General features: G+C 42.3%; 1 protein-coding gene across 1 annotated transcript in view; it reads left to right on the forward strand.

Moving 5' to 3' along the window:
• The first annotated feature begins 460 nt into the window (after positions 1-460).
• The window catches only part of CFAP95 (cilia and flagella associated protein 95), a 76,720-nt gene continuing 62,725 nt past the window's right edge, over positions 461-14,455 (forward strand). Inside the window, exon 1 of the mRNA XM_004375846.1 lies at positions 461-603. Coding sequence (XP_004375903.1) covers positions 461-603 — 143 coding nt within the window. The remainder of the gene's footprint in view (positions 604-14,455) is intronic.

Consider the following 14,455-nt stretch of genomic DNA (forward strand, 5'->3'; position numbering starts at 1 on the left):
GGTTGGCAGTTCGAATCTACCAGCCGCTCCTTGGAAACCCTACGGGGCAGTTCTGCTCTGTCCTATAGGGTCGCTGTGAGTCGGAATCGACTCGACAGCAACAGGTTAGGTAAGGTAACCGCCTTCCCCTTGACTCCGCCCAGCCCCTCCGGGAGGAATAGGCGGATGGGCGGGAAAGTACAAATCCCAGCGTGCAGGTCGCTGTCCCGTCATCCCTGCAGCGCAGTCGCTTTCCTAACGCATTCTGGGAAATGCAGTTTCTTATCAGTGACTACATTGTCTAGGAAACCAGGGCTCTTAGCTTGAGAGAATCCTTCCCTCCACTGACCCCGCCCTCTCCATTGACTCCGCCCCAGGTTGCTTAGGAGATGTGGAGACGCGGAATCTCGGTCCGGGACGGCGCGGGAAGGAGGAGAGGTGCAGAGGGGAATCCTCTGAAGTCTATACCTCGAGGGCGGCCATGAGCAGCGCCTATGGGGACTGGTGCAGCAGTAACGAATACTGGTTTGAAATTGGACCCACCGACTTGCTGGAGCGCAAGGGCTCCCTGACCCTCCGCTCCCGTCACAAGAAATACTCGAAGCCGGTGTTGGTGTATTCTTGGTGAGCCAGCTCCCTGCAGTTCTCGGGTGCTGGGACTGGGGGAGGTGACAGGGAAGGAGTTGGGGGAGGGGAAAGGTTGGAAGGGGAAGGTGAGCAATGGACTGGGTGCAAGAGTGGAAAGGCGAGACGAAGCATAAGAAGGAAAGGAGAGAAAGAAGGAAAAATAGAAGGCGTAGGTGAGAAAGAAGAGAATGAGACGAGAGAGAGAACTAGGAAAGGAGAGAGAGAGAAGAAAGGGCAACAGACCTGGGAAAGACAGGAGAGGATGGGCATGAGAGATGGGGCAGCTAGGAGTAGACAGGTAATCTCTCCTGGAGCACACCTTGAGACCCGCTGCTGCCAACTCCCAGGCCACTTGAGGTCTTTGGTCATGCAGCTGGGGAAAGACTGGGGGGTGTTTACAGAGGCCTGGAAATCACATTTACAAGAGAAGTATTTATCATAAAAGGCAGGGCCCATTAGGTGACCAGGGGCCCAGCAGGAGGACTGGCCTCTAGGTGTGCCATTTCTTGATGGGTGTGGGGCAGCACACATAGTGATTTGTAGGAGGCACCTAAATATCCCCTAGGCTGCTAAGGACTCTTCTGGCTAGAGAGCACAAACCTGTGTCTCCACTGGGTAAAGCCAAAGACGAGCAGGCACAATGTTTCGACTCTTTAAGAATTTGTTGCCTATATCTAAAACCAGGAGATGTCACGTAAAAACTAGAGTTGTGTCTTCTCTTGAAATTTTGAAAGGCCTGGCAACTGGGGACCTCATTACTCCTGGCAGCTCTGAACTGGAGCTGAACACTGGCTGCTCTTTAAAATGGGACTAGCTCTATCTGTTGTAACTTCACTCATGTAGGTTCTTGCCTGGCCCCAGAAGGCATTTGATTTACTTCCTCGGCTTCAGGCCTTGGGGCTTAGAATTCACTTGGGGATTGTTTTGTTCTATTAAATATCACAGTGATCAAACTAAGGGGAGAAAAAGGGAGGGGGCTTTTAAGACAATTAGGAGTCTTTCCTTTGGGTCAAATTTCCTAGCAATACTGTTGACAATAAATACTTTAGGAGTATTTAGAATACCCCGGGGAAGAGAACAGAAAGGGAGAAATGAAAAGATGTAAACTTATCTCCTTTATAATTTTGCCTTTGGAAGAAGATGAATGATTTGGTCTCTAGCCCTAAGTCTAAGCCCTACTTGATCCCATTCATTCGTGTAGTGTATGTAAGCCCTGCCATTTCTATTGTAAACTTTCTGAATTGTTCCACAAGCCTTGTTGTTGTTAGCTACCATTGAGCTGGCTCTGAATCATGGTGACTCCATGTGTAATGGAATGAAACATTGCCCGGTCCTGCGCCGTCTTCATGATCGTTGGTATGTTCGAGTCCATTGTTGTGGCCATTATGTTGGTTCATCTCACTGAGGGCTTCCCTCGCCTTTGCTGGCCCTTCACTTTACCAAACATGATGTCTTTCTCTAGCAATCAGTCCCTTCTGATGACATGTCCAAAGTAAGGGAGCTGAAATCTCGGATACTGTCTTAGTTATCTAGTGCCGCTGTAACAGAAATACCACAAGTGGATGGCTTTAACAAAGAGAAGTTTGTTCTCTCACATAAAGTAGGCTGAAAGTCCAAATTCAGGGTGTTAGCTCCAGGGAAAGGCGTTTTCTCTCTGTTGGCCCTCTCATCAATCTTCCCCCAGACTAGGAGCTTCTCCACGTAGGGGCCCCGGGTCCAAAGTATATCCTCTGCTCCTGGCACTGCTTTCTCGTTGGTATGATGTCCCCCCCGTCTCTCTGCTGGCTTCTGTCTTTTATGTGTCGAGAGATTGCCTCAGGACAAAATCCAGTCTTGCAGATTGAGTCCTGCCTCACTAACACAAGTGCTGCCCATCTTCTCTCATTAACGTCATAGAGGCAGGATTTACAACATAAAGGAAAATCACCCAATACAAGGAATCATGGCCTAGCCAAATTGATACATACATTTTTCGGGGGACATAATTCAGTCCATGATAGATACCATTCTGTGATCCATAAAGTTTTCATTGGCTAATTTTCAGAAGTAGATCACTAGGCCTTTCTTTCTAGTCTGTCTTAGCCTGGAATCTCTGCTGAAACCTGTCCACCATGGGTGATTCTGCTGGTATGTGAAGTACCGGCAGCAGAGTTTCCAGCATCATAGTAACATGCAAGCCACCGCACTATGACAAAGTGACAGATGAGTGGTGGCCCACAAGCCTACTCCTATTTCTAATCTCTAAAACTGTCTCTGCCTATTTTGAACTCAATGTGGGAGGTTATATAGATTTGGAATCCAAAGTTAAGTTGAGAAACAGAAAATATTCTTTTAGCTTCATCCATGGCCCCCAAGCAAAACACTTAGCTCTTCCACAATTCTGTTATTCCGTAAGGATTTGAGTCATAATACAAACCACTAATAGAACTTACTGTTAGAGAGAAAGATCTTTCTCAAGGGGACAGTGCTTCTGCTTGCTGCACTACCATTGCTTTGAAAAGTTGCCTCGTGAACAATGTAGACATCAATAGCAAAACCGCAGTCATTCCAGCTAATGCTGGAAATGTAGAGGCTCTCTGAAATGTTGTTGGTTTTAGAAGGAAGGTTTGGGAGCAGGAGGAATTCAGCTCACTCCAACAAATATTTATGTATCATGCACTTTGGAAGGTGTTGGGGATACCTTCCAAATGGAAGAAATGGATAAATCGGATTCAGTGAGATACTTGTGTAAAGCATTATCACCATGCCTGACACATGGTAAGCATTCAATAAATGGTAGCTAATAGCCCTAGTGAGGAGACCTGGTGGCGCAGTGGTTAAAGCACTCGGTGGCTAATCAAAAGGTCAGCAGTTGGAATCTACCAGCTGCTCCGCGGGAGAAAGATGTGGCAGCCTGTTTCCATAAAGATTTACAGCCTTGGAAACCCTATGGAGCAGTTCTACTCTGTCTTGTAGGGTCTCTATGAGTCAGAACCAACTCGAGAGAGCCTAACAACAATAACAGCAGTTAAGAGCTTGGGCTCTTGGTTTGAATAACGGCTCTGCCACTATGTGATACAGCAAGTGATTTGACTGCTTTTTGCCTCTGTTTCTGCAACTGTGAAATGGGGATGATAGGAAGATTGTGAGATTAAACGAGGTACAGCATGTGAAACACCTTTAACACACAGCCTGGCATATGGTAAGCACAGTCAGTGTTACTTATATGTATTAGGACATGGTCATTGACCTCAAAGAAGTTCATAGGCCAGTAAAGGAGAAAGATGTGAACAAATGCGGTATAATATCATTTGTGCAAAATAGAGATAAGAGGTAGAGGTAACAGCAAGAGTAGGTAGTGTGTGTGAGTGTGTGCACGTGTGTATGCGTGTGTGTGCATGTGCGGTTTCCTGAGCAGGGCTTGAAAGGAAGAATAATAGGACCTCTGTAGGTGGACAAAAAAGTAGTGCCAAAGACTGTGTGTAATCATTAAGGTTGTGGGTCAACTTGGCTGGGCCATGATTCTCAGTGGTTTGGCAGTTATGATACAGTTTGGCAGTTGTATAATGATGTAATCACTTTCATAATGAGACCTGAGCTAATGTGATCACCTCCATGATGGGATCTGCTGTGAGTAGCCACTCAGTTGAAAGAGAGTTTCCTTGGGGTTGTGGCCTGCATCCAAACTAGGTGGACTTTCTGGCAAGGCTCTCAGAATTTTGATAGCTCTGGATCCTGCAGCTGGATCCTGTTCATTTGACCTCTGGTTCTTGGGACTTGACCTGGTAGCTTACCTGCTGATCCTGGGATACATCAGCCTGGCAGTCTGTGGGAGCCAGCGGCCTGCCAGCTTACCTGCCGATCTTGGCATTTGTAAGCCTCCGTAGTCTGTGAGCCAGAGGCCTGTGGTCTGACCTGCCGATCTTGGGTTCACCAGCCACTGCAGCTACACGAGTCAGGAGAAGGGACTTTCTACCTCTACAACCACATGAGCCATTTCCTTGATACAAATTGCTCTCTCTGTCTATATATACATATAGATGCTTCACTGGTTTTGTTTCTCTAGAGAACCCAGCCTAAGACACTGTGTCTTCCTTGCGTCTGGAGTGATGATAGACAACCACAACACCCACATCACACCTTGACGCTCTGTTGTTGCTGGGTGCTATCAAGTCAATTCCAACTTATAACGACCCCGTGTGACAGTAGAACTGCCCCATAGGGTTTTCTAGGTTGTAAAATCTTCACAGGAGCAGATCTCCAGGTCTTTCTCCTGCAGACCCACTGGGTGGGTTCGAACTGCTACCCTTTTGGTTAGCAGCCAAGCGATTAACCATTGTGCCACCAGGGCTCCTTATCTGATGCTTCTGAGAGATGCTTTTTCTAGAAATAATCTTTCCCTACTCTTCCCTATAGCATTTGTGGAACTGTATCATTAGATGTTTCCATCAGAAATTCTTGGAATATCTTCCCACTCATTGGAAAAATGGAATAGTAAGACCCAGAACAATTTAAACCTGCTTTTCTTTAATGAATTCTCTCTTGTAAGGCTAGTTCTTATATATATGTTATTTATTTATTTTTACTTATCTCTTTCCTTGGCCATGTCGACATCCATCCGGTAATGAATGATGATAATTTAAAGCAAAAGCAGTTCATTCGGATCTCCATGGAGACAATTCATGCTCTGGTCTCCATGGTGACACATACAGAGTTTAAGGACTCAGGTTAATTTTATGTATTTTTAATTTCAAATTCCTTTTCTTTCCTGTCTAAGCCCAGAATTAAAGAGCCTGGGCGTTTTATTCTCTTCTCCCCCCTACCCCACAACCCCATAATAGGAAGGAAGAAAACAGAAAGAGAAAGGAGAAGGAAGAGAAATAAAATGTAATAATTATGGGCTAGGGAACTTCATAGTTTGAAAGATTTTTACACAAAATCATTTGGAAAGGGCTAATACATTAGAATTAAAAGGGGAAACTAATCTTTCTGTGAAGCTCTTCAGATTTAAACCCTATTACTCTATTTGAACAGGGAGTTCATTTTTGTTTAAAGCTCTCCATATTTAGAGGAGACCCCAGATTCAAGGCACCCAGACACCATTACCTGAACTCGATGCCATCAAGTCTATGCCAACTCATTGCGACCCTATAGGACAGAGTAGAACTGCCCCATAGGGTTTCCGAGGAGTGGCTGGTGGATTCAGACTGCCAACCTTTTTTATAGTTAGCAGCCGGGCTCTTAACCACTGTGCCACCAGCACTCCGGGACATCATTAGTGTACTTAAATAGAAAATAGGGGGTCTGTATCATTCTTCCTGTATTTAATCAACAATTTCCCTGATAACTGACCTGGAAGTATTTAGAATCTTTCATATCACTGTAAGATTATGCGAAAAAAAAAAAAAGAAAAAACTGTTGCCGTCAAGTCCATTCCAACTCATAGGAACCCTACAGAGCAGAGTACAACCACCCCATAGAGTTTCCAAGGAGCAGCTGGTGGATTTGAACTGCCAACCTTTTGGTTAGCAGCCAGGCTCTTAACCACTGTGCCATCAGAGCTCCAAGACCATGCTAGAGTTAGGTAAATCTTAGCTATCCAGCAATCTCACCTCCCTACCTTTCCAACACACACTCAAGAACCAGGATAAAAAGGCAAAGAGAAAAATAAAGCCCCTTAGTGGCCACATACTGCAGGCTGCCTTTGCTGGAACCCACAGTGTTTCCCCTTCTATCAAGCCTCTAATCTTCTACTTTTAACATAGACTCAGACCCTCAATTGAAAGCTTGATAACTCTTAGTTTGTGAACATTATAAGCAAGTTTCATTATGTGGTTTTCTTGCACACAACTAGAATTTGAAGAGGGAAGAGAAAAGGCTTTCAATAGGCTTTTTTTTTTTTTCTTGTCAACAGTGAGAGGTTAGAAGAAGGAGCCACATAATAAAGCCACAGCTGATTTTCACAGCCGTGACTCTGATGCAAAAGGGCAACATTTAGGCATGTTTGTCACCTCTGTGAGGAGTCCCTGGGTGCAAATGGTTAATCACTCAACTAGTACCAGAAAGGTTGATGGTTTGAGTCCACCCGCAGGTACTTCACAAGAAAGGCCTGGTGATCTGCTTCCAAAAGGTCACAGCCATGAAAACCCTATGGAGCAGTTCTACTCTGTACATATGGGGTTGTCATGAGTCAGAATCAACTCAATGGCAGTTGGTTTTTTTGGTTTTAGTTACCTCTGTATAAGGAAGCCTAGAAGGGTACAATGCATCAGATTTCAATTTAGAATGGTAAGGAATTTAAAAACGGAAGCAAACTTGTACTGTTCCTACTTGCAGTGACTTACTACCAGGGAGTGAGAAGTAGTAAGGAAATTTCCAGTTAATATAGGAAGAATAATATTTACACTTTGAAAAGATATTTTTATTTCTTAATCATAGTTAAAAAAATTATGTCATGTGACCATTTAAGATCATGTAATAGCAGACTTGGAGCCCTGGTGGTGAAGTGGTTAAGGAGCTTGACTGCTAACCAAAAGGTCAACAGTTCAAATCCACCAGCTGCTCCTTGGAAACCCTATAGGGCAGTTCTACTCTGTCTTATAGGGTTGCTATGAGTTGGAATCAACTTGATGGCAACAGGTTCAGTTTCCGTTTAATAGCAGACTAATAATATGCAAATATATTCACTATCTGGTTGGTAGCAGAATTGGAAAATTGCAGACTACAAATCAGATTTTAAAAAAAACAAAAACCAAACCCCTAGCCATCAGGTTTATTCCTATTTATGGCAACTCCATGTGTTACAGAATAGAGTTGCTCCATAGAGTTTTCTTTACAGAAGCAGATCACCAGGCCTTTCTTCTGTGTCATTGCTGTGTGGGTTCTAAAAAACAACCTTTAAGTTAATAGTCAAGGGATAAACGTATATGAAATTTATTTTTATAAAACAGATCCTCATAGCTTCTCAACTGTTGGTTACTAGAAAAACATTCAAACACGCCAACTAAAGTTACCTCTGTCTGAACCTGGACCATCATTGGGGGCCACAGCACTGGTTTGGACCGTTACTCTGCATGCAGACTAGAAAAGTACACAGGACCTTAAGCTCACTTTCTTTGCTTGTACCAGATGAGGACCAGTATACTGATCTTGTATCCCTTTGCCTGTGGCAGGAGATGGCTTAAATAAATAACTTACTTTGATTGATCATGGCGGGTGGGGGGGAATGAAGGTATCTCTGTCTCTTCACTTTTAAGCAGCTTGTTTTAGTTTAAAGTAGTCTTTTTTCAGAATAATGCCCACTGTTGATTTCCCTTCTCCTCCCCCTTTCTCCCCTCAATGGTATCTGTGCATGTGCGAGGGACTGACGTGATATTTTGGTGGTGGGGGAGTGAGACCCTTAGATCTATATGTGGGTACTTGTTCTTGCTCACCTCATCTCTATCCAGATGCTGTGCCTGCTGCTGGTAAATTGGTGACTAAGCCTGCTGTTTGTTGAGGGCCTGATGTCTTTACTTACAGACTTGGTCCTACTTCGGCTCTTGCTTGCATGGCTGATCACTGTCAGTGGATTCTCTGCACTCCTCCCCTGCCCCCACCAGACTTAGGGTGGTCACCCTGCAGTCACTGTATTGGGGCACTCACCTCTCAACATGGCAGCCCTGTGGCAGGCCCCCTGATGCTCAGCTCCACTTCCAGCCAAATCCCTCGTAGGAGGGTGAACATATGTCTTGGTTTGCCCAAAATATTTTGGTCTACTCCTGTTGGCCTGAGAATTACTAAAAGCCTCTCTTTCACTTCTGAAAGTAACCTGCTTCAGAAGATGAACTATAAGTCACCCTAACCAGTTGCTGTTATTTGAATGGGACTCATGGTGACCTCATGTGTGTTAGAGTAGAACTGTGCTCCATAGTGTTTTCAATGGCTGATTTTTCACAAGTAGATGGCCCCTACCTGTGGCATATTTGGAAGCTTTTGGTTCTGGTTGTTAACAGAAAACAAAAACTTAAGAAATTTAGGAGACCTTTTATTTCTCAACAGTGCCTTACTTTCAAAAATTATCTCATTTGGCACTCAGAAGTTCCATTTTGTCAGTTGTCTTAGTTACCTAGTGCTGCTATAACAGAAATACCACAAGTGGATGACTTTATCAAACAGAAATTTATTCTCTCACAGTCTAGGAGGCTAGAAGTCCAAATTCAGCCCGCCAGCTCTAGGGAAAGACTTTTTCTTTCTGTTGGCTCTGGAGAAAGGTCCTTGTCATCAATCTTCCCCTGGTCTAGGAGCTTCTCAGCACAGGGACCTCGGGTCCAAAGGACACGCTCTGCTCCTGGCTCTTCTTGCTTGGCAGTAATGAGGTCCCTCCCTTCTCTGCTTGATTCTCTTCTTTACATCTCAAAAGAGATCGACTCAAGATACAACCTAATCCTGTAGATTGAGTCCTGCCTCATTAACATAACTGCCTCATTAACATCATAGAGGTTAGGATTTACAACACATAGGATAATCACATCAGGTCACAAAATGGTGGACAGCCACACAATACTGGGAATCATGGCCTAGCCAAGTTGACACACATTTTTGGGGGACACAATTCAATCCATAACTTCAGTCAAAAGTTAATCAGCAACACTTTATTTTTCTTCATATTCCTGGTGAAAGTCCTAATTATTTCCAAGCCACATGTAGTTTCCTCTGATTTATTAAAGCAAAGATTATTTTAAAGGAAGTTCAGAAAAGAAAAGTACAAAGATTAAGATTTGAAAATTCAATTTCAGTATAAGTAAGTTTTTTTTTTTTTTAAAGCAACACAAGTACTGGGTTCTCCCTTGTTAAAAAATATGTGTCTGTGTGCATTAAATAGAGACTAGAAGGATACTCACTATATTTTACATGACATAGTCATTACCGAGTGATGGATTTATGGATTCTTTTTTCTTTTTTTTCTCTTTGCTATTTCTAAATTTTCTATAATGAACATGAATTGTTAAGAATAAAGTAAAAGTACATATACAAATTTGATATAGTTTTGTACAGCTTTCCCCCTGAAGCGTTCTCTAAATGATCAGAATTTAGACACCATACTTCATCTCTTTCAGAGTCTGAGTCACTTTTCTTGGTTTATTGTGTCTTTTTTTATATCTTTTTAATTAGTAGTTTACGCTAGATAAAAAGGATGATGTTATTCACATTCATTTGGTTTAACCACCCTTTCATTTTTGTCTGTGTTCTATAATGGTAGATCCTACACCACGGTTATTTTTAATCTAGTTCTACATTCTTATTTTTCAACATACGCACACACCCACAAATGCTTTTGAAGGTAGTAGTTCTTTTGAGGAAGCACCTTCTCTCTCTCTCTTTTTTTTTTTTTTCAAGATAAAGTCTAGGAGACTATTCTTTTGCCCTGGGTACATTTTCCTTCCAATGTTAGCCTCTTTTAAGAAATCCAGAACAAATTCTTTGTCTGAAAACCTGTGGCATGGAATTGTGGTGCCTGGAGCATTGTGTAAGGGTTTGGTCAATTTAACTGGTGTTGACCAAAATAAAAGTTTTACTTGCAAGATGAGCCCTTGTAAGACATTGTACACAGCACAGGCATTTCCCCATGTGCGCTGCAGAAGTGTTTTCTTTCACAAATAATCACAAGTACCTTTTCTATCAAGCTTTCTTTTCTTTACTGCACTGACTAGCTCTTCTAGGTAAGGGTGTAGGGAGGTGTGTGTGTGGTGGGGGGTGGGGTGGAGAGTAAGAGAAATGTGGGCTTGGTGAGATTTTGATAAAGAGAGGTTTGATCTATGGATACCAAGATACCCAGGCTCAGTGCTCAGGGTTTTTAGTAGCACTAGAACTAGTATTGTTAGGTAAACTTGTTTGAGTTTGCCTGGGAACCCATAACCATGGATACCATTTTATGTGCATCTTGGTTTGAATTCTTTGGGTTTTAAGTTGCAGATACTAGCCTTCCGTTAGCCTAAGCAAAAAGCAGAATGACTTAGCTCAAGGCATTCATGAGATAGTTGGTTAACCAGATAACAAGAAGGGCAGGGATACAGCTGAACCTTAGGAGAAACTGGAACAAGAGTTGCAAATGCTACCAGGACTCTCTTCATTTCCCCCCTCTGTTCCTCTCTGTGTGTTTGCTTCATCTTATCATTGGAGCTGCTGCCTGTTCTGGAATTCATAACTTACATGTTCATTCTACACAGAAGGATTGAATTTAAGGTATTTTCAGTTCTGAATCCAAAAATTCCAGGTCAGATACCCATCCCTGGGCCGTTCATCTTCCTGGAGTCATCTGATCTGGCAAGATCAGATTAAAACATGACAGTACTCCAGTAGCCACCAAGAAATGTGGACTCCTGTAGGGGGAAGGAGAAATGTTAGGTCAGGAGTCCTTTAGATAGCTACTATAGAGAATGAATTTCAAATTCCAGATCCTCCATTTTATAGCAAAAGTTTAGGATATAACCGATTAGTATATTGGGATTTCCTACATTTGATGTTATTTTGAATTTAAACTCTCCACCCATCCAAGCAGTTTTAAAAATTGACCTTGAACATCATGGACAGAAAATAGAAATCCTGTGTAGACATTAGCTAATATATCATTACAGTGCTTGAAAAAGTTAGTTGGAATAAGTTTGAATATTGTGTTACTGTTTTTAAGACACACTACTCTCTTTTGTTTTATTACTGTTTCCTTTATTTTATTTTGAAATTTAATTATGTATATAGAGTTTTTCTCAGTGAGGTCACTTATCTAGTAAGTGGCCACGCTGGAGTTTAAGCCAAACTCCAAAATTTTTTTAAATTGTACTTTAGATGAAGGTTTACAGAGCAAACTAGCTTCTCATTAAACACTTTAGTACTAATATTGTTTTGTGACATTGGTTGCCACCCCCACGACATGTCAACACTCTCCCCTTCTCAACGCTAGGTTCCCTATTACCAGCTTTCCTGTCCCCTCCTGCCTTCTTGTCCTTGTCCCTGGGCTGGTATGCCCCATTAGTCTCGTTTTGTTTTATGAGCCTGTCTAATCGTTGGCTGAAGGGTGACCCTCAGGAGTGACTTCATTACTGAGCTGAAACGGTGTCTGGGGGCCATACTCTCAGGGTTTCTCCAGTCTCTGCCAGACCAGTGAGTCTGGTCTTTTTTGTGTGCATGAGTTAGAATTTTGTTCTACATTTTTCTCCAGCTCTGTCTGGGACTCTCTATTGTGATCCCTGTCAGAGCAGTCAGTGGTGGTAGCCAGGCACCATCTAGTTGTGCTGGACTCAGACTGGTGGAGGCTGTGGTAGTTGTGGTGCATTAGTCCTTTGGACTAATCTTTCCCTTGTGTTTTTGGTTTTCTTCATTCTCCCTTGCTCTAGACGGGGTGAGACCAGTGGAGTATCTTAGATGGCCACTTACAAGCTTTTAAGACCACAGACGCTACTCAGCAAAGTAGAATGTAGAACATTTTCTTTATAAACTATGTAATGCCAGTTGAGCTAGAAGTTCCCCAAGACCATGGTCTCCATAGCCCTCAGCCCACCATTTTGGTCCCTTAAGGAGTTTGAATGTGTCTATGGAGCTTCCATGACCTTGCCTTGGACAAGTTGTGTTGGCTTCCCCAGTGTTGTGTGAAATGCAGTTATATTTTAATTATTAGTCACACAGTGTATTTTCTTTATTTTGTTTTAACTAAGTTTTTTTTTTTTATTGTGTTTTAGGTGAAAGTTTATAATGCGAATTAATTTCTCATTCAAAAATTTATACACAAATTGTTTTGTGATACTGGTTGCAATCCCCGCAATGTGTCAGGACCCTCCATCTTTCCCTTTATACCACTGGTTCCCTGTGTCCATTCCTCCAGGTTTCCTGTCCCTTTCTGCCTTCTTGTCTTTGCTCTTGGGCAAGTTTTGCACATTTGGTCTCATATGCTTGATTGAACTAAGAAGCATGTTCCTCACGTGTGTTATGATTTATTTTATAGGCCTGTCTAATCTGGTTGAAAGGTGGACTTTGGGAGCGGCTTCAGTTCTGAGTTAGCAGGGTGTTCATGGACCATAGTCTTGGGAGTTCTTCCAGTCTCTGTCAGACCAGTAAGTCTGGTCTTTTTTTGTAAATTTGAATTTTGTTCTACATTTTTCTCCCTCTCTGTCCGGGACCCTCTATTGTGATTCCTGTCAGAGTGGTTGTTGGTGGTAGCTGGGCACCATCTAATTCTTCTGGGTTCAGGCTGATGGAGGCTGTGGTTCATGTGGTCCGTTAGACCTTTGTACTAATATTTTCCTTGTGTCTTTGGTTTTCTTCATTCTCCTTTGCTTTGAACTTGGTGGGACAGATAAATGTATTTAGATGGCCACTAGAAGCTTTTAGGACCCCAGACTCTACTCACCAAAGTAGGATATAGAACATTTTCTTTATGAACTATGTTATGACAAATGACCTAGATGTCCCCCAAGACCATGGTCCCAGCCCTCAGCCTCAGTAATTCAGTCCCTCAAGGTATTTGGATGTGTCTAGGAAGCTTCTATGCCCTTGCCTTGATCAAAGTTCCCCTATATTGTGTGTTGCCTTTCCCTTTACCAAAGTTAACACTTGTCTACTATCTAGTTAGTGATTTCACCTCCCATCCCTCCCCTCCCTCGTAACCATCAAAGTTTTTTTTTTTTTTTCTGTGTGTAAGCCTTTTCTTGGGTTTTTATAATAGTGATCTTACACAATATTTGCCCTTTCGCGATGGACTTACTTCACTTGGCATAATGACCTCCAAATTTATCTATGTTGTGAGATGTTTCATGGATTCCTCATGGTTTTTTATCGTGGCATAGTGTTCCATTGGGTGTATGTACCATGATTTGTTTTTCCATTCATTCGCTGATGGTCACTTAGGTTGTTTTCATCTTTTTTCTATTGTGAATAATGCTGCAATGAACATGGGTGTGCATATATCTATTCGTGTGACAGCTCTTATTTCTCTAGGGTATATTCCTAGGAGTAGGATTGCTGGATGGCATGGTATTTCTAGTTCTAGCTTTTTAAGGAACCACCATATAGTTTTCCATAGTGGTTGTACCATTTTACATTCCCACCAACAGTGCATACGAGTTCCAATCTCCCCGCAACCTCTCCAGCATTTATTATTTTCTGTTTTTTTAATTTGTGCCAGTAAGGTCGGGTGAGATGGTCATTGTAGTTTTGATTTGCATTTCTTTAATGATTAATGATCATAAGAGTTTCCTCATGTGTCTGTTAGCCACCTGAATGCCTTCTTTGGTGAAGTGTCTGTTCATACCCTTTGCTCATTTTTTAATTGGATTATTTGTCTTTTTGTTATTGAGGTGTTGAAATATTCTACATATTTTGGAGATTTGACCCTTGTTGGATATGTCACAGCCAAATGTTTTTTCTCCGTCGAGGTTCTATTTTTACTCTTTTGGGGAAGTTTTGAGGAGCATAAATGTTTAATTTTTAGGAGCCCCCAGTTTTCTAGTTTATCTTCTGGTGTTTGTGCATTGTTAGTTATTGTTTGTATTGAGTTTATGTCATGTATTAGGGTCCCTAGCATTGCCCTATTCTTTCTTCCATGATCTTTATAGTTTCAGTTTTTATATTTAAGTTTTTGATCCATTCTGAGTTAGTTTTTGTGTATGGTGTGAGGTATGGATCCTGTTTCATTTTTTTCACACATGGACATCCAGTTTTGCCAGCACCATTTGTTAAAGACTGTCTTTCCCCCATTTAATGGACTTTGGTCCTTTGTCAAAGATCAGCTGACCATAGGTAGATGGATTTACATCTGGGTTCTCAATTCTGTTCCATTGATCTATGTGTCTGTCATTGTGCCAGTACCAGGCTATTTTGACTACCATGGCTGTATAAT

The sequence above is a fragment of the Trichechus manatus genome, unplaced genomic scaffold (assembly GCF_000243295.1).
Source record: "Trichechus manatus latirostris isolate Lorelei unplaced genomic scaffold, TriManLat1.0 scaffold00038, whole genome shotgun sequence".
In the NCBI taxonomy this organism is placed as follows: Eukaryota; Metazoa; Chordata; class Mammalia; order Sirenia; family Trichechidae; genus Trichechus; species Trichechus manatus.